This window comes from Pan paniscus, chromosome 4, assembly GCF_029289425.2.
Source record: "Pan paniscus chromosome 4, NHGRI_mPanPan1-v2.0_pri, whole genome shotgun sequence".
NCBI classification, from domain to species: domain Eukaryota; kingdom Metazoa; phylum Chordata; class Mammalia; order Primates; family Hominidae; genus Pan; species Pan paniscus.
In genome coordinates this window covers 562,427-582,313 of record NC_073253.2, presented here as the reverse complement: position 1 = coordinate 582,313, position 19,887 = coordinate 562,427, and the positions used below count along the sequence as shown (strand labels likewise).

The following is a 19,887-nucleotide window of genomic DNA, read 5'->3' as shown; positions in this document are numbered from 1 at the left end:
TTCCTTTTCTTTTGGCAATTCCTTCCATGTATCTCTCTCCTCTGACGTTTCACTATAAGCAGTAAGGAGCAGCAAGGGTTTCAACACTTTGCTTAGAAATCTCACCAGCAAAACACCCCATTTCATCACTTGCAAGTTCCACTTTCCACAAATGCTAGAATTCAGTCCAGCCAAGTCCTTGCCACTTTATAACAAGAATCACTTTCCTCGCATTCCACGGGCACATTCCTCACCAGAATCTGCCTTAATGCTCACATTTCTATCAGTGTTCTGTTCATGGGGTACGTGTGTTCTCTACGACCACAGCTCTCCCTACAATGCTCTCCTCTCTGAGCCCTCACCAACAACACCTTTAACACCCATAGTTCTACCAACAACTGCTTCACAGCCATCAGGGCTCTTTCTAGCACACACCTCAAAACGCGTCCAGCCTCCACCCACCAGCCAGCTGCAAGTCACTTCCACATTCTTAGGTATGTGGCATGTAGTGCAGGGCACCCCACTTCTCTGCCTGGGCTGCTTATAATAAACACCCCCGTCTGGGGGCTTAAACAACAGGAATTGGCTTTCCCACATTTCTGGAGCTAAAAGCCCGTCATCAGGGTGCAGCTGATTTGGCTCTGGTGAGGGCTCTCTTTCCGGCCTGCAGACAGCTGCCTTCCCCCGTGTTCTCTCACAGCCTTTCTTTGGGGGGTGTTCAGCACAGAGAGGGACAGAGGGTTCTTTTGGGTCTCCTTTTTAAGGACACTGGTCTTATCAGTTCAGGCCCCCCTCGACTTATGACGTTGTTTAACCTTAATTTCTTCCTAAGCGGACCCACCTACAAATACAGCCACACTGGGAATTAGGGTTTCACTATATGAATAGGTGAAGGGACGAGACAAACATCCAGTCCATAAAAAGATCATCAAGGAAAAGGTAAATCTTCAGTGAAAGCTGAAAATCAGCATGATTTGCCTTAATAAAGTATAACTTCAGGCCTGGGTTTACACAATCACTCACAATCTCAAGGAGCATGGAACTTTTGACCTGCTAGCAAGCGTGGGATTCCAGAGTTCAAGATCCCAGGACACCTCGTGGCGCTGTGGGGCCTCTGTTCTTGCCCACCTAGGGTGGGGTGAAGCGGATGTGCCCGTTCAGCCCGGGTGGGTTTCAGAGCCAGGACTGACCCCAGGAGGGGCTCCAGGATGGACACAGGTGTGTGTTCAGGCCCCACAGTGGAGCACGGTGGATGCAAAGGAACAAGAGGACTCCGATGCTGCTGCGGGTGATGAGTGGAGGGAGCAGGGAGCAGCGTCATCCTGACAGGAAAATCCCCAGGCTTTCAGAGTGAGGCTGTGCCACCTTCTCTCCTCCCTACTTTGTTTTTGGGACTATTCTACTCCACACTTCTCTACACAGCAACAAGAACACACACCTCTGTACCCCGTCAGCACTCCGGCCCCACGCATGGAGGTGGACACAGCCACACGCCAGGCCAGGGTGGACTCCGTGACTGAGGGCCTCCACTCCCGGGCGCTCTTCCTCAGTCCCTGACTGCCCGGGTGGACTCTGTGACTGAGGGCCTCCACTCCCGGGCGCTCTTCCTCAGTCCCTGACTGCCCGGGTGGACTCCGTGACTGAGGGCCTCCACTCCCGGGCGCTCTTCCTCAGTCACTGACTGCCCGGGTGGACTCCGTGACTGAGGGCCTCCACTCCCGGGCGCTCTTCCTCAGTTGCTGACTGCAGGGGTCCTGGCAAACACAGGCACCCCCAAGGAGTTCTGGGAGGGTGGCCTGACCCACAACTGGGCTTCAGCAACAGAGCCCGGGCTTCTGGACCCTTCCTGGTCAGTGTTAGGGTCCCACGTCCCAGGCTGTGACCAGGGTTCAGCCTAGAAGGGGCCCAACTCCCCTCCATGCCCTGCAACAGAAGGGCAGAGAGCTCTCTCAAGGCAGCAGCAGATTGTCTCCTCCGCACCACCTCCTTCCCTCTTATTTTGTGCCTGACTTCCCCTGGTGTGAATAGTAAAATCACTAAGAGTGAAAAATCCCGACCTTAACAGTCACATTAACATTAAACATCACAAGCAAATGCTCAGGCCATCATCACCCTGGTTCATGTCCTTCCCAAAGGCAACTTTTTATGGCAGCCGTAATGAAATTAGCTTACCCATCTCTAAGTCAAGAGGCATAGTTTAAGATCTAACTTTTATAGCTTGACTTGTTTCTAATTATACGTGGAAATGACTTCAGAAAAGTTTTTAGAATTTCCTCTAAAATGTACAGCCTGAAGGGGATCACAAAATTCACAATCCTTGGTAGAAAAATCAGGAAGTTTATTCCTGAAAGCTGCAGCACTCTCGTAAGCCAGTGGCCCCTGAGAGTCACTGCAGCTACGGCAGAGGTGGGCACCTCCCGGCAGGGCAGCAGGAGGCACGCAGGGTGCCCCTGCACAGGATGGCCATCCAGTGCCATTGCCCCGGCTTGGGGCAGGCAGCAGGATGGGAAGCTCACTCGCTGGCAGGTTAAGAAGAGCCAGGTGTCCAAACTTGCTGGAAACACCAGAATCGAAGACTTTCTGAGGCCGTCAAGCCCTGGCCTGGCTGGGCACAGTGGGACCTGTGCGGAGAGGAAATGACCTGGCCTCTCCTCCAACCTCCCAGTGAGAGGGTGAGGCTGTGCGGTGTCGGTGGGAGGAAGCCGATGTGCCAGGTCTTCAGCTTGGGACAAAGCCTCCCTGCCGGCTGCCCCAGCCCTTCCTGCGCTGTCCAGACACGGGGACTGCCCTCTGCCATTGGCGCTGCTGAGCCGCACTGCGCCATCCATGAAAGGCGTGTCCCAGAAGGCAAACCTGGGAGCCTGCCCTCAATTCCATGCTGGCGCCCATGCCCAGGTGCATGCAGGGTGGTGCCCGCTCCACCACACCAGACCACACCAACGGCATTACATCTTAACCCTCCTGGAAAAGCTGCCATCCTGCACATACGGCAAACCCCAGGTCTCTCAGGTAAACTGAGTCCAACACCACCCAGCAGCCCTGGGCACCAGGAGGCCCAGGCTGGGAACAGAGATAAATATAAAATTAATAGTTTTCAACATAAAATTAGAAAACCTGGAATGTAAAACTAAAACTTGCTGTGACCTCACCACTCAGATAAGCTCTGTTAACATTTTGTGGGATTTGATTTCCATGGAGGCTGCGGCCAGCCGGGACCTGGGGAAGACCCTCAGTGTGGGGCCGGCACTGGTAGGACACGGCGCGTGATGCTGGGCATCACCGTGGCTTTCCTTCCCGCAGCCCATGGGCCACGTCCTTCCCTGGGGGTGTCTGAGGGTGCGCAGAGGCCTGCAGGGGCCCAGGCACTGACAGCCTCTCGCACCCTGAGACAGACGCCCCCCCCCCCCCCAAGAGGAGGCCCCCACCCTGACTCAAACTCAGGAGTGCAGGCACCGGGCACAACTGCCACATGCTGCTGGTCACGGGGTTTTTAATTCTAAAAGTGCTGCAATCAAACCACGTGCAGGCACGTCACAACACAGAAGCTGGAAGCAGCTTCTCTCCCACCCTCCCGCAACAGCAAAGGCCCCACGGTCTACACCTGCGAGTTCTCTGGAGCGATCCCAGCTCCCAGGGCAGCAATAACCGGAAATCTAAGGAAATGCCATGCTTCCAAGGACAGACAGGGCACAGGCCTGGGGAGGCCCCACCTGAGATGCAGGAGCCCCAGAAGCCCCTCCCCACGAGAGGGCAGCCCCAGCAGCTGTGTCCGGGCACGGCCTGGCGTGGGCAGGAGGAGGCGCCCAGTACCCCAGGGCAGCCCCCGGGTCCCACCTAGTCAGCTGCCTCAGCCTCCTGACCATGCCCAGCCCTGCTCATCCACAAAGCCGATCCCTCATTCCCTGGAGCCGGGGTCTGTGGGGAAGCCCCAGTGAGGCCCAGCACGGGGAGGAACAGCCCCAGCCCCTCCCTCAGAAGCTGCGCAGCTTCAGCAAACCCAGGACCCCAGGCGCAAACTGGCCCATCCCAGCAAACTGGGGTGAGGCCCCCACCCTGAGAGTGTCGAGGACAGCTAGGGCCAGACCTGGCCCCAGGGAAAATCCACAGCCCAGCCAGCTCCCATCCAGGGGCCAAGTCTCCAGGTTCCGGGGGCAGCGTGGGGGAAGAAGGGAGTGCACATGGTGCAACCCACCAGACACACTTCGCCTGGCCACAAGGCCCCAGATGGACTCAGGGGAGACACAGCCTGACTCAAGTGAACGGGTGGGCGCAGGCGAGAGTCCTACCTTGGAAGAAGCTCTTCACCCGGAGGTAACTGACACTGAGGCGCAGGACAGAAAGCTTGTCCAGCTTGGAGATGATGTCAGGCGGGAACGGCAGCAGGCTGGCCAGGTGGTCCAACTCGGCGTTGAGGCGGTCCCGGTGTCGCTTGGAGGGGTTGGACTTCTCTGCCCCCACGGCGGGCCTCCTGTGGGGAGATGGTCTGGGTCAGGTGGGCTTCTCCACCAGAAGCCACAGGCCCCCTGGGGCGGAAACCGTCCTCTGCAGTGACCTTACTAGGAGCATCTACGCTGCTGCCAGGACAAAAGGCGGGAAGAGGACGAAAGCTCACCCATGCCTCAAGACATAGACACTAAAAACCATAGCGCACAACAGCCAAGCACAGCTCAGTATCTGGAGGGGATGTAGAGAGAACAAGCAAACCAGCCCGAGAACCGCAGCTCAGAGCACGGAGACGGGGCACGGCCCCCAGCTGCGGGACAGGCACGTTTCTCCACCTCTCCACTACGGATCCCTGAGGAGGGAGGAGGACCCCTGGCCCCAGGCTGGCGGGGCAGGAGTGAGCATAGAAAATGCCACATTCATTCAGCATCCTTAGCGGACTCCTCGGTGTCTAAACAAAACCTAACACATTCCAGGAAACATGAAAAGGTCCTCCTGGCATGAGCCGGGCCGTGCCCAAGGCCGCTTCGAGCTCGGTTTCTCCTGTACATGCCGGGGCTGAGGGGAGAGTACCCAGGGCAAATGAGACCAGGTGCCTGCCACTCCGGGGCCCCACAAAGGGGCGGTGAGGGCCATCACCCAATTCTCCTAATAAGCCACAGCAGGCCTGCTCTACCCACAAAAAGGGGACACCTGTGGGGCTTCCACACCACAGAGCCCAGAGAGGGAGGGAGCTGACCTCACTCACCCAACCTACCTTAAAATGACAGGAGCTTGGCGTGACCCTCTCACCTCAGAGTGACCGTCCCCTACGGCTGACCCATTTAACCTCAGAGTGACCATCCCCTACAGCTGACCCATTTAAACTCAGAGTGACCATCCCGTACAGCTGACCCATTTAACCTCAGAGTGACCATCCCCTACAGCTGACCCATTTAACCTCAGAGTGACCGTCCCCTACAGCCGACCCATTCAACCTCAGAGTGACCATCCCCTACAGCTGACCTATTTAACCTCACAGTGACCATCCCCTACGGCTGACCCATTTAACCTCAGAGTGACCATCCCGTACAGCTGACCCATTTAACCTCAGAGTGACCATCCGCTACGGCTGACCCATTTAACCTCAGAGTGACCATCCCCTACAGCTGACCCATTTAACCTCAGAGTGACCGTCCCCTACGGCCGACCCATTCAACCTCAGAGAGACCATCCCCTACAGCTGACCTATTTAACCTCACAGTGACCATCCCCTACGGCTGACCCATTTAACCTCAGAGTGACCATCCCGTACAGCTGACCCATTCAACCTCAGAGTGACCATCCCATACAGCTGACCTATTTAACCTCACAGTGACCATCCCCTACGGCTGACCCATTTAACCTCAGAGTGACCGTCCCCTACAGCTGACCCATTTAACCTCACAGTGACCGTCCCCTACAGCTGACCCATTTAACCTCACAGTGACCATCCCCTACAGCTGACCCATTCAACCTCACAGTGACTGTCCCCTACAGCTGACCTATTTAACCTCAGAGTGACCGTCCCCTACAGCTGACCTATTTAACCTCACAGTGACCATCCCCTACAGCTGACCCATTTAACCTCACAGTGACTGTCCCCTACAGCTGACCCATTTAACCTCAGAGTGACCGTCCCCTACAGCTGACCCATTTGACCTCACAGTGACCATCCCCTACAGCTGACCTATTTAACCTCACAGTGACCATCCCCTACAGCTGACCTATTTAACCTCAGAGTGACCATCCCCTACAGCTGACCCATTTAACCTCAGAATGACCATCCCCTACAGCTGACCCATTTAACCTCAGAGTGACCGTCCCCTACGGCTGACCCATTCAACCTCACAGTGACTGTCCCCTACAGCTGACCCATTTAACCTCACAGTGACCGTCCCCTACAGCTGACCCATTTAACCTCAGAGTGACCGTCCCCTACAGCTGACCCATTCAACCTCACAGTGACTGTCCCCTACGGCTGACCTATTTAACCTCACAGTGACCATCCCCTACGGCTGACCCATTTAACCTCACAGTGACTGTCCCCTACGGCTGACCCATTTAACCTCACAGTGACCGTCCCCTACGGCTGACCCATTTAACCTCACAGTGACTGTCCCCTACAGCGAACCCATTTAAGCTCACAGTGACCGTCCCCTACAGCTGACCCATTTAACCTCAGAGTGACCATCCCCTACAGCTGACCTATTTAACCTCAGAGTGACCGTCCCCTACAGCTGACCCATTTAACCTCACAGTGACCATCCCCTATGGCTGACCCATTCAACCTCACAGTGACTGTCCCCTACAGCGAACCCATTTAACCTCAGAGTGACCATCCCCTACAGCTGACCTATTTAACCTCAGAGTGACCATCCCCTACAGCTAACGCATTCAACCTCAGAGTGACCATCCCCTACAGCTAACGCATTCAACCTCAGAGTGACCATCCCCTACAGCTAACGCATTCAACCTCAGAGTGACCATCCCCTACAGCTAACACATTCAACCTCAGAGTGACCATCCCCTACAGCTGACCCATTCAACCTCAGAGTGACCATCCCCTACAGCTAACGCATTCAACCTCAGAGTGACCATCCCCTACAGCTGACCTATTTAATCTCAGAGTGACCGTCCCATACAGCTGACCCATTTAACCTCACAGTGACCATCCCCTACAGCTGACCCATTCAACCTCACAGTGACCGTCCCCTACAGCTGACCTATTTAACCTCAGAGTGACCATCCCCTACAGCTGACCCATTTAACCTCACAGTGACCATCCCCTACAGCTGACCCATTTAACCTCAGAGTGACCATCCCCTACAGCTGACCCATTTAACCTCACAGTGACCATCCCCTATAGCTGACCTATTCAACCTCACAGTGACTGTCCCCTACAGCTGACCTATTTAACCTCAGAGTGACCGTCCCCTACAGCTGACCTATTTAACCTCAGAGTGACCGTCCCCTACAGCTGACCTATTTAACCTCACAGTGACCATCCCCTACAGCTGACCCATTTAACCTCACAGTGACTGTCCCCTACAGCTGACCCATTTAACCTCAGAGTGACCGTCCCCTACAGCTGACCCATTTAACCTCACAGTGACCGTCCCCTACAGCTGACCCATTTAACCTCACAGTGACCATCCCCTACAGCTGACCCATTCAACCTCACAGTGACTGTCCCCTACAGCTGACCTATTTAACCTCAGAGTGACCGTCCCCTACAGCTGACCTATTTAACCTCACAGTGACCATCCCCTACAGCTGACCCATTTAACCTCACAGTGACTGTCCCCTACAGCTGACCTATTTAACCTCAGAGTGACCGTCCCCTACAGCTGACCCATTTGACCTCACAGTGACCATCCCCTACCGCTGACCTATTTAACCTCAGAGTGACCGTCCCCTATGGCGAACCCATTTAACCTCAGAGTGACCATCCCCTACAGCTGACCTATTTAACCTCAGAGTGACCATCCCCTACGGCTGACCCATTTAACCTCAGAGTGACCATCCCCTACAGCTGACCCATTTAACCTCACAGTGACCATCCCCTACAGCTGACCTATTTAACCTCAGAGTGACCATCCCCTACAGCTGACCCATTTAACCTCACAGTGACCATCCCCTACAGCTGACCTATTTAACCTCACAGTGACCATCCCCTACAGCTGACCCATTTAACCTCACAGTGACCGTCCCCTACAGCTGACCTATTTAACCTCAGAGTGACCATCCCCTACAGCTGACCCATTTAACCTCACAGTGACCGTCCCCTACAGCTGACCTATTTAACCTCAGAGTGACCGTCCCCTACAGCTGACCCATTTAACCTCACAGTGACCATCCCCTACAGCTGACCTATTTAACCTCAGAGTGACCGTCCCCTACAGCTGACCTATTTAACCATCACTGCACTGAAGCCACTTCAACTGCCATCTCGTTCTAGATATCATTTCCACATGCAATCGTGCGAAAGAAAAGATGGCAGCCAGTATGGAGTCCACTGGGAATGCATGGGGAGACTGAGAAGGGGCCAGTTACTGGCAGGACCACAGGAACGAGACAACCTGACTTTCCACACTAACCCTTCCTGGGACCTTGGCACATACAGGAGTGAGCCTGCTGTTTCCAGGGGTTTGGGTCTCTTTTGTCAAGAAGTTCCTTATTTTTCTAAGGTGTTTGCATTTATGAGTGAGCTGACACGTGCAAGCTGTAAGTCTGAAACAATCTGTTCTGTCAGGAACTCTGCGGCACAAACTCCATTTCTCACTGTCTAACAACCTAGGCTGTAAACCAGTCACAGAGCAGGCTGACAGCGCCAAACCCAGAGCAGTTGTTTTCAGTTGAGATATAATCCACATAACATGAAACTAACTGTTTAAAAGTGAACAGTTGAATGTCACTTAGGGCCGTCGCTAAGCCGTGCAAACCTCACCTCTATTTAGTTCCAACCCTGAAGGAAACCCTTACCCATCAGCCAACTCTCTAGATTCCCCTTCTGTTAGCCCTGGCAGCCCCCAGTCAGCTCTCAGCATGGACCCTCCTACTAAAGGCATGTGGTAGAAATGGAATCAAGACGTGGCCTTCTGTGGCCGGCTTCTTTCTCACAGCCTCATGTTTTCAAGGTTCATCCACACTGCTGCAGCTCTCTGTGCTTCCTTCCTTTTCAGGGCTGAGTAATATTCCCGTGTATGGATAGGCCACATTGCTTTATCTGTCTACCTGCTGATGGACGTTTGCGTTGTCTCCTCTGTTTGGCTGCCGTGAGTATCGGTGCAGTGAACACTCATCTAGAAGATTCTGTTTGAATATATACTTTCAATTCTCTTGAGCATGTACTTAGCAGTAGAGTTGCTGGGTCATATGTTAATTCTGTTTCATTTTTTGGGGAACCACCAAACTGCTTTCCATGGTGGCTGCGCTATTTTACTTTCCCATCAGCAATGTAGCAGGTCTCCAGTTTCTCCACATCCTCACCTACACTTATTATTTTCTGTTTTTTTGATTACAGTCATTCTGGTGTGTGTGAAGTGGTATTTTATTACGGTTTTGATTTGCATTTTTCTAATGTCTTATGATGTTGAGCATCTTTTCAAATGCTTGTTGTCCATTTTTATATTTTCTTTGGAGAAATGGCTATTCAAGTCTTTTGCCCAGTTTTAAATTGGGTTGTTTTTCTTTTTGTTTTTGAGTTGTAAGGATTCTTTAACTACTCTGGATACCAGGCCCTTATTGAGTATATGATTTCTATTTATTTTCTCCCATTCTTTGTCTTATCTTTGGTTATCTTTCCACTTTCTGGTTTTTTTTTTTTTTTTAATGTCGCACCCACCAAAAATTACTCAAGCTGCTAGCCAAGATGTAAATAGGCGGGAGAATTGGGGATGACCTGGACCTGCTCTCGTGTGCACTGGCATCCCCTGGCTGGAGGGGCCCACCTGTCAGTGAAGGACACCCAAGACCTCCCCAGAAAACAAGGGGAGCACCTAGTGGGCAGACAGCAGCTGGGAGAGGCCACAGAATGGGGGCGCCAGAGAGATGGGAGAGATGGCCGAAGGCAGTGGGGAGAGGACGGCCAGGAGGACACAGACCACGGACAGGATACGAGAAGCCTAGAAGCCCTGAGGGCGTGCAGGAGAAGCTCCAGTTCACTCCAGGGCAGAGGAGACTTGCAGGAGGATTCACCAACGCCCATCAGCACAGAAACAGGTGTGGGAGGTGCACCAAGCCAGCTCAGGCGGAAAGAGACGCCCCAAAATATGCAATGCCTGTGAACAAACCTAACAAAAGACACTCAAACCAGAGCTGAGAAAAATTTAAAGACCAAACACGCAGAAAGATATACCATGTTCTTTGATTGGATGATTCAATATTGTTAAGATGGCAATTCTCCCCAAAACTGATCTATAGATTCAATGTAATCATATTAAAATCCCAACAGGAATTTCTACAGAAATTGACAAGCTGATTCTAAAATTTACATGGAAATGCAAAGGACCTAGAATAGCCAATTAAAGAGAAGGGCACAGCTGGGGACCTACACTACTGAGTTTAAGCCCTCTCTAAAGCTACAATATTAAAGATGATTTGGTTATTAGAGAAAACATAGAAGTATAAATGAATAGAAAAGAATGGTGTGAGTCTAGAAATAGACACACTGGTTTTCCCTGGGTCTTCATTGGACAATTTACTTCACAAAGATACTAAGGCAATTAAACAGGGAAAGGAAAATCTTTTCAATAAATGGTGTTGGATCAACCGTATATCCAAGAAAACAGACACCAGCTCTACCCTCATGTAATATCCAAAAATTAACTCAAAAAAGGAGTATAGACTTCAAGGTGCTTTAAACTACTGTAAAACTTTACAAGAAAATGTGCAAAAATCAATCCTTCAGACCTTGGGGGTAGTCACAGGACTCTCAGAACACAAAAAGACAAAAAGCTCACAAGTTGGTCTTCATCAAAAGGTTTTCTTTTTTTTTAATTTTCTTTCTTTTTTTTTTTTTTTGAGACGGAGTCTCACTCTGTCACCCAGGCTGGAGTGCAGTGGCGTGATCTTGGCTCACTGCAAGCTCTGCCTCCGGAGTTCACGCCATTCTCCTGCCTCAGCCTCCCGAGTAGCTGGGACTACAGGCGCCCGCCACCATGCCCGGCTAATTTTTTTTTGTATTTTTAGTGGAGACGGGGTTTCACCGTGTTAGCCAGGATGGTCTCGATCTCCTGACCTTGTGGTCCTCCCGCCTCGGCCTCCCAAAGTGCTGGGATTACAGGCGTGAGCCACCGCGCCCAGCCAAAAGGTTTTCAAATGTCTTTTGAAAGTCAATATTAAGAAAATTGAAAAGATAAGCCTTAGGTTGGAAGAAAATATTCACAACAAGGGTTTATATCCAGAATATGTAAAGAACTCTTACAACTCAATAGTAAGAAAACAAGACAATAAGAACACGGGCAATTATTTAAACAGACACCACCAGACAAGATACATGGATGGTGAAGAAGCACATAAAGTTATCCTCAACACCATTAGTCACTAGGGAAATGCACATTAAAACTCTGATGAGATACCACCAACCCATGAGGATGGTCAAAACCAAGAAGGCTGAGCACACCACGCACCGGCGGGGATGCAGAGAAACTGGGATTCTCACACACAGTGTCTGGGAATGGGAAATGACACCACTGCTTTGGAAACAGTTAAACGTGCACCTGCTGTGTCACCCAGCAACTGCACGCCTAAGTATTTATCCAACAGAAATAAAAACATACAGACTTGTACAAAAATGTTCATGGTAGCTTTATTTGTAACAGTCTAAAACGGAGAATGACCTGAACTTCCATCCGCAGGTAAATAAACAGACTTGGTCTATCCATACAACAGAACATTTCGCAGCAATAAAAGAGAACAAATGGCTGGTGCTAGAAACATGGATGAATCTCAGAACTTTTATACCAAGTGCAGACAGACAAAATGCTGTGTGATTCCATTTGCACAAAATGCCAGGACAAGCAAACCATCTGCAGTGACAGGAAACAGATCGGAGGTTGCCTGGGGCAGAGCTAGAGGGAGGAATTACGAGGGGCCACAAAGAAGCTCGTGGAGTGATGGAAACGCTTCCTCTCGATTTTGGTGATAGCTTCATGGATGTACACAAATGTCAAAATGGACCCGCTGCACACCTTAAACGTGCAGTTCAGCTGAAATACGTATACTTCAATTATACTCAATAAACATCAAAATGCAAAAAAAAAAGGGGGGGGGGGAATCCCTGTGGCTTCCACAGTGTCATGAGCTGAAGGCACTGTCCCTGCTGAGGACTCCGGGGAATCCCAGAAGACAAGGAGCATCAAACAGGCTCCTGGTGGCACAGGGCATTCACTCCTGGGAGAGCGCTGTGGATTCAGGATCACCCATGTCATCCAAAGGATACCGAGGCTGGGCGGGAGTCAAGGGCACTGCCAAGGGGAGGGCTGTCCCAGCCGGCCGCCCGGCTTCCCCCACATCAGCTGCCCCCTGCACTCAGTGCTTGTGGGGGCCTCTCAGGGGCAGGTTCTAGACCAACTCCACCTCCGATGGCACGCTCCACAGCCTTTACCAGCCACCCCTTCCAGACAAAATTTGGGGCACACACAGACCCATCCCCTATCACCACAGAGGAGCTGGGCAGACCAGAGCACTGGACATGGCCCTCAGGTGCATCAAGGGCCACAGCTGGGATGGCCAGAGCAGAGGGGGCCCCCACCGCAGGAGGGGGTGCAGGATGGGTGCCCAGACTCAACATCAAAACAGTGTTTTGGCCTCCAGTTTCCCAGAGTGGGTCCCTAGAGGGGTTCCCAGGACCCCTGCACGTGCCAGCAGCCCCTCCATGGAGAAAGACACGGCAGCCTTCAGAGATGCCCATGCTTGGACACACCAGCCTCCATCACCTTGCCTACTGTATGCATGCAGTGGGGGTGTGTGTCTGAGTTGGAAAACATTTCACGACTATTCAAGTCATTCACTGTCTTTCATTGCCCCTCAAATCACAACTGGTTTTCTTTTTTCCCTCTTTTTTCCTCTTTCTTCCCCAAGTGCTTAAAAGTTTTAAACATAAATACATATATTTTAAGGAATGTATTCGAAGAACTAATGGGAATATTCTCCTATAAACTTGAAGTAGGGGAGATCTTCCTAATCGTGATGTAAAATTAGCCACAAAAGTAAAGATCGACAAATTCAACTCATACAAATTTAATTTTTTCTGCATGGCAAAGAACACTACATGTAAAATCAAAACTGGGGTAAAGTATTTGAAACCCATTCAAAAATTAATTTCCCTAGTTTCCAAGCTCTTACAAATCAAGAGGCACAAAACATAAACAATCTACTAGAAAAATGAGAAAAGATGTAAACACGGTTCACAGAAAAGGAAATGCAAATCGCTCTTAAACCTCACTTATGATACAAGAATGCAAATTAAAATCACCAATATCTGAAATACACTATGTGCTGGGGCGTGGGGAGGAGGAACTGATGAGGAACTCTAACCCTAATGCTGGGAGGTTTGGGAACAACTATTGAAATTACAAATGCCCGTGCTTTGGCTGAGCAATTCCACATCTAGGTTTTCATCCTCCCAATACACGAGTGTGGGGGATTTGATTTTACCTCTTGCAAGCTAACAACTCGTTTCTGTTTCGTGGACCCTGGAAGAAGACATGAGACCCCGGAGGCGGAGACAAATGGCTTACTACACACGGCACAGCAAGCTACGTGAGCTTCCGCGTGTTCATCATTCACCCAGGTCCCCAAGTCCCGCGGGGGGATGTGGAAGCAACCTGGCTGATGCTGCATCTGCAGTGGGTTCTTGTAGCAGCAGAGGAAGACAGAGCTTTATACAGGGTGAGGCTGAGGTCTGCAGGTGAAGGGCCGCCGTCCCTGGGGGCCAAGGAGGATGGAGCCGGGTGCACGTAGGGGGCCAGGAAGGGTTGAGACACTTCCATAGCTGGGTCCCCCGGGGGTGGGCGATGGAATGTGCTCCTGAGCCTGTGCACTTGAGAGATTTGGGTAGCAGACGTATTTGTCACATTAAATAAGGAGAGGAAATAGCTTTGCCACACAGCTGCAAATGCAGTCCCTGTGGTGGGGCAGTCTAGGGAAGAATCAGAACGAAATTTCCTGCTTTTATTGTGTTTTTATTCCACTGCAAAGGCCTGAAAAAGGAGTTTTTGGGCCTTTGCATTTTACGTATTGGTGTTTTGAATAGCTAGTGTGCTCACCTATTTCAAAACTCAGAGGAAAGTGTCTTCAGGCTGGCTCCCTGCCTGGAGGCAGCTGATTTTAAGTTTTCTGTGATTCCGTCGGGAGACATTTTATGAATAAACTAGAAAATGTGCAGGCGCCGTATTTATGTTTCCTCCCTTTATATATGAATTGCAGCATCCGTATCTACTGCCGTCCCCCCCTAGAGCTTGTTCGCAATCAGTGCAAGGCTGTGCTGTGTTTCTTCTGCAGCCCTTGGTCCCGGCCTCAGCTGTGTGCCTGGCCCCATGCATGGTTTTGCGCATGTGCTCACCGCTGGGCCAGCGTCAGCCTGGGCACTGAGCCTACTGCATGCTGGTGTTCGATGCGCAGAGAGTGCGAGGCCTTGGCCGCAAACTGCAGCCTCGAGGGACAAGGTAAGGTCTCCCTGCGGGACATGAGATCTCTTTACTGTTTACCATAACAAGACACCTAAACAAGATGTAAACAGTAAACAAGATCCTTCCTTCCCAAGGGAGGCCTTACCTCCCCTTGTTTCCCAGCCCCAGCTCCTCCTGGGGCCCCGCAGTGCTTGGAGGCACCACGGCCACACACTAAGGCCAAGCATTTGACACGTCCAGGCGCCAAGGGGCCTTACCTCATTATCACAGGCAGGTGTTAGGGCAGTGAGGGTGGCGTTGCTGTGAATCTGCCCAGAATCCTACAGCCCCTGCAGCTGGGGACATCATCCGACACACACACCCACCCCCCCTCCCCACACACACATCCCCACACACAGCCAGGGACATCATCCGACACACACACACACACCCCTCCCCCCCACACACACACATCCCCACACACAGCCAGGGACATCATCCGACACACACACACACCCCCCTCCCCCCCACACACACACATCCCCACACACAGCCAGGGACATCATCCGACACACACACACACACCCCCCTCCCCACACACACATCCCCACACACAGCCAGGGACATCATCTGACACACACACCCACCCCCCCTCCCCCCACACACACACATCCCCACACATAGCCAGGGACATCATCCGACACACACACACACACCTCCCTCCCCACACACACATCCCCACACACAGCCAGGGACATCATCCGACACACACACACACACCCCCCTCCCCACACACACATCCCCACACACAGCCAGGGACATCATCTGACACACACAGTCCCCCCGCACACACAAAGCCTCACACCCCCCACACACAGCCTCACACACACACACCCCACACAGCCCCCCACAGCCTCACACACACACACCCCACACACACAGCTCCCCACAGCCCTCCACACACACCTGCACACGCAGTCTCACACAGCTTCGCACACCTGCACACCCGCACAGTCTCACACACAGCCCCCCCACACAGCCCCCCACAGCCTCACACATACCGCACAGTCACACACACACACACACACACACCCACACACACACAGCCCCCCCACACGGCCCCCCACAGCCTCACACATACCGCACAGTCACACACACACACACACACACACCCACACACACACAGCCCCCCCACACAGCCCCCCACAGCCTCACACACACACACCCCACACACACAGCTCCCCACAGCCCTCCACACACACCTGCACACACAGTCTCACACAGCTTCGCACACCTGCACACCCGCACAGTCACACACACACACACACACCCACACACACACAGCCCCCCCACACAGCCCCCCACAGCCTCACACACACACACCCCACACACACAGCTCCCTACAGTCCCCCACACACACCCGCACAGTGTCACACAGCCTCGCACACCCGCACAGTCACACCCACACACACACACACACAGCCCCCCCACACAGCCCCCCACAGCCTCACACATACCGCACAGTCACACACACACACACACACACACACACACACACAGCCCCCCCACACGGCCCCCCACAGCCTCACACATACCGCACAGTCACACACACACACACACACACCCACACACACACAGCCCCCCCACACAGCCCCCCACAGCCTCACACACACACACCCCACACACACAGCTCCCCACAGCCCTCCACACACACCTGCACACGCAGTCTCACACAGCTTCGCACACCTGCACACCCGCACAGTCTCACACACACCCCCCACACACCCCCCACACACAGTTCCCTACAGTCCCTCCCACACACCCGCACACAGTCTCACACAGCCTCGCACACCCGCACAGTCACACCCACACACACACACACAGCCCCCCCACACAGCCCCCCACAGCCTCACACACACACCCCACACACACAGCTCCCCACAGCCCTCCACACACACCTGCACACACAGTCTCACACAGCTTCGCACACCCGCACAGTCACACCCACACACATACAGCCCCCCACAGCCTCACACATACCGCACACACCCCCGCAGCCCCCCCCCGCAGACACACAGCCTCGCAACACACGCACACACCCAGCCGTGCCACACCCTCCGTCCCAGCGGGTGGCGGTCTCGCCTGCGGAGCCTGGGAAGCCGCCATGGCCCCGCCGCCTCCGCCTCTGCCGCCCGGAGCTCCGCCCGCGTCCTTGGCCTCAGCCCCTCACGGTGCCCGCCGCCTCGCTCCACCGCTCAGGGCCCCGAGGGCGCAGGGACGAGCCTCGCCGGGGGCTCCGGGCACCGGGGCGCTGCGGGGAGACGACTCCTGCGCCGCCCGCGCCAGAGCTCAGCCCCGGCCCGCCCGGCTCCCGAAGCCTTCCTGGCTCGCCCTGTTCCTAAAACTCCGTTTTCAATGCAAACCCCAACCCTCCCCTTCCATGGGTGCAATAACCCACACAAGCAGAAGGCGGGATACTTTACTGTTTCTGCAGGGGCCTCCTCCGCTTCCGGCCCGCGTACGTGCACTCCCCCGGCGGGATCATCGTCCTCGGCCTGGAAGACAAGGGGCCCCCAGTCACCGGAACGCGCCACGTGCGCCCTGTTCCCGCCGCCATGCCCCGGGCCCCTCAGCGCGGTCCTGGCGCCCCCACACCCGCGACCCCGCGAGGCCCCCACCTCCTCCTGCTCCTCCTCGTGGGACCCCCCTGGCCCGGGACCCCTGCTCTCCAGCACCCCGCACTGAGAAGCCACCGGGGCCGGGTCACGCCTGGGCCTCCCCTCGGTGTCAGGCGGGTCCCGGCCTCCCCCAGAGAAGCGGCCTGCTCTGGAGCCTGGCCCAGGGCGCCATGGCGGGAGAGCGGCGTCCTGAGGAGGAAGCCATCGAGGAAGCCGGGAACGGGCGGGGCGCGGCCAAGGCCTGGGCAGCCAGCAGCCTCCAAACACTCATCACGCGGGGTCCCGTGTTCCCGTCACCCCGAGAAGGTACGTGGGGTCCCACGTTCCTGTCACCCCCGAGAAGGTACGTGGGGTACCGTGTTCCCATCACCCCCGAGAAGGTACGTGGGGTACCGTGTTCCCGTCACCCCCGAGAAGGTACGTGGGGTGCCGTGTTCCCATCACCCCGAGAAGGTACGTGGGGTCCCACGTTCCTGTCACCCCTGAGAGGGTACGTGGGGTCCCGTGTTCCCATCACCCCCGAGAAGGTATGTGGGGTGCCGTGTTCCCATCACCCCCGAGAAGGTATGTGGGGTACCGTGTTCCCATCACCCCGAGAAGGTACGTGGGGTGCCGTGTTCCCATCACCCCGAGAAGGTACGTGGGGTGCCGTGTTCCCATCACCCCGAGAAGGTACGTGGGGTCCCGTGTTCCCATCACCCCCGAGAAGGTACGTGGGGTCCCGTGTTCCCATCACCCCGAGAAGGTATGTGGGGTACCGTGTTCCCATCACCCCGAGAAGGTATGTGGGGTACCGTGTTCCCGTCACCCCCGAGAAGGTATGTGGGGTCCCGTGTTCCCGTCACCCCGAGAAGGTACGTGGGGTGCCGTGTTCCCATCACCCCGAGAAGGTACGTGGGGTGCCGTGTTCCCATCACCCCGAGAAGGTACGTGGGGTCCCGTGTTCCCATCACCCCCGAGAAGGTACGTGGGGTCCCGTGTTCCCGTCACCCCGAGAAGGTACGTGGGGTCCCGTGTTCCCGTCACCCCGAGAAGGTACGTGGGGTGCCGTGTTCCCGTCACCCCCGAGAAGGTACGTGGGGTCCCACGTTCCTGTCACCCCTGAGAGGGTATGTGGGGTTCCGTGTTCACGTCACCCCGAAAAGGTATGTGGGGTCCCGTGTTCCCGTCACCCCCGAGAAGGTATGTGGGGTGCCGTGTTCCCGTCACCCCCGAGAAGGTACGTGGGGTCCCACGTTCCTGTCACCCCTGAGAGGGTATGTGGGGTTCCGTGTTCACGTCACCCCGAAAAGGTATGTGGGGTCCCGTGTTCCCGTCACCCCCGAGAAGGTATGTGGGGTGCCGTGTTCCCGTCACCCCGAGAAGGTACGTGGGGTGCCGTGTTCCCGTCACCCCCGAGAAGGTACGTGGGGTACCGTGTTCCCATCACCCCCGAGAAGGTACGTGGGGTCCCGTGTTCCCGTCACCCCGAGAAGGTACGTGGGGTCCCGTGTTCCCGTCACCCCGAGAAGGTACGTGGGGTGCCGTGTTCCCGTCACCCCCGAGAAGGTACGTGGGGTCCCACGTTCCTGTCACCCCTGAGAGGGTATGTGGGGTTCCGTGTTCACGTCACCCCGAAAAGGTATGTGGGGTCCCGTGTTCCCGTCACCCCCGAGAAGGTACGTGGGGTGCCATGTTCCCATCACCCCCAAGAGGGTACGCGGGTCCCGTGTTCCCGTCACCCCGAGAAGGTACGTGGGGTCCCACGTTCCTGTCACCCCTGAGAGGGTATGTGGGGTTCCGTGTTCACGTCACCCCGAAAAGGTATGTGGGGTCCCGTGTTTCTGTCATCTCTGAGAGGGTACTCAGGTCCCATGTTCCTGTCACTCCGAGAGGACACACGGGGCCACATGATCCCATCACCCCCAAGAGCGCATGCAGGGCAACAGCATAATCTCCTCTCTGTGGTGTGATCTCCCTGTGCGGTTTGTGGCAGGTCTTGCTCTTCTCATCTCTGCCCTTGATAGCCTCGTGCTTTGGGCCAACAGGCTTCCTCTTTTCTATGTAAAATTCGACTCCACTCTACAGGCCTGGGATTCCACTTAAGTCACTAGCTCACAGCGCCCTGAGTCCAGCTGACTACACCCACCAGCTGCCACCAACAGTGCTGGACACAGGCATGTGCCTCCCAGCGGGGCCCCTGGGGAGCAGTCCAGTATCTGTGCCCAGGCTGGTCAGCTTGCCTGCCACCCACCTCAGAGAGGGCATCACCCTTCTTCTCACAGAATCTTCATTTTCCTTGCAATGGGTGCAGCTGAGCCCTCACAAACGTTCTGCAGACCTGTGTGCAGTAACCATCCCGTGCCAGGCTCTGGGCCAGAAGCCCTGGGGAGGAAGTTAAGGAGCCCTCACCTGACCTGAAGTGAGTGCAGTCTGGAAGAGGAGGCAGACTCACGCAATATCCACCTTGTGTGGAAAGTGCCATAAAAATGTCAGAAATGTGTCATGGATCCACTTGGACTGTAAAGACTTAGGTAGATAAAGTAAATGGATAGAAAAAGATACACCATGCAAACGTTAATCAAATGAAGCAGCTGTATGAGTCCCAGACAAAGGAGACTTCGGAACAAGGAATATCACCAGAGACAAAAAGGTATATTCTTTAATAATAAAGA

At 54.4% G+C, this 19,887-nt stretch overlaps 1 protein-coding gene across 3 annotated transcripts in view; it reads right to left on the bottom strand.

Moving 5' to 3' along the window:
• The window catches only part of AHRR (aryl hydrocarbon receptor repressor), a 119,691-nt gene that overhangs the window by 78,950 nt on the left and 20,854 nt on the right, over positions 1 to 19,887 (bottom strand). For 2 of the 3 annotated variants that reach the window (XM_063604115.1, XM_063604116.1), the window contains exons 2-3: positions 17,039 to 17,110; positions 4,266 to 4,447 (exon numbers count right to left, since the gene is read on the bottom strand). In XM_063604115.1, coding sequence (XP_063460185.1) covers positions 4,266 to 4,447; positions 17,039 to 17,110 — 254 coding nt within the window. Of the gene's footprint in view, positions 1 to 4,265; positions 4,448 to 14,833; positions 15,015 to 17,038; positions 17,111 to 19,887 lie in introns of those variants that run through there. The other variant, XM_063604117.1, reaches the window with a different exon arrangement.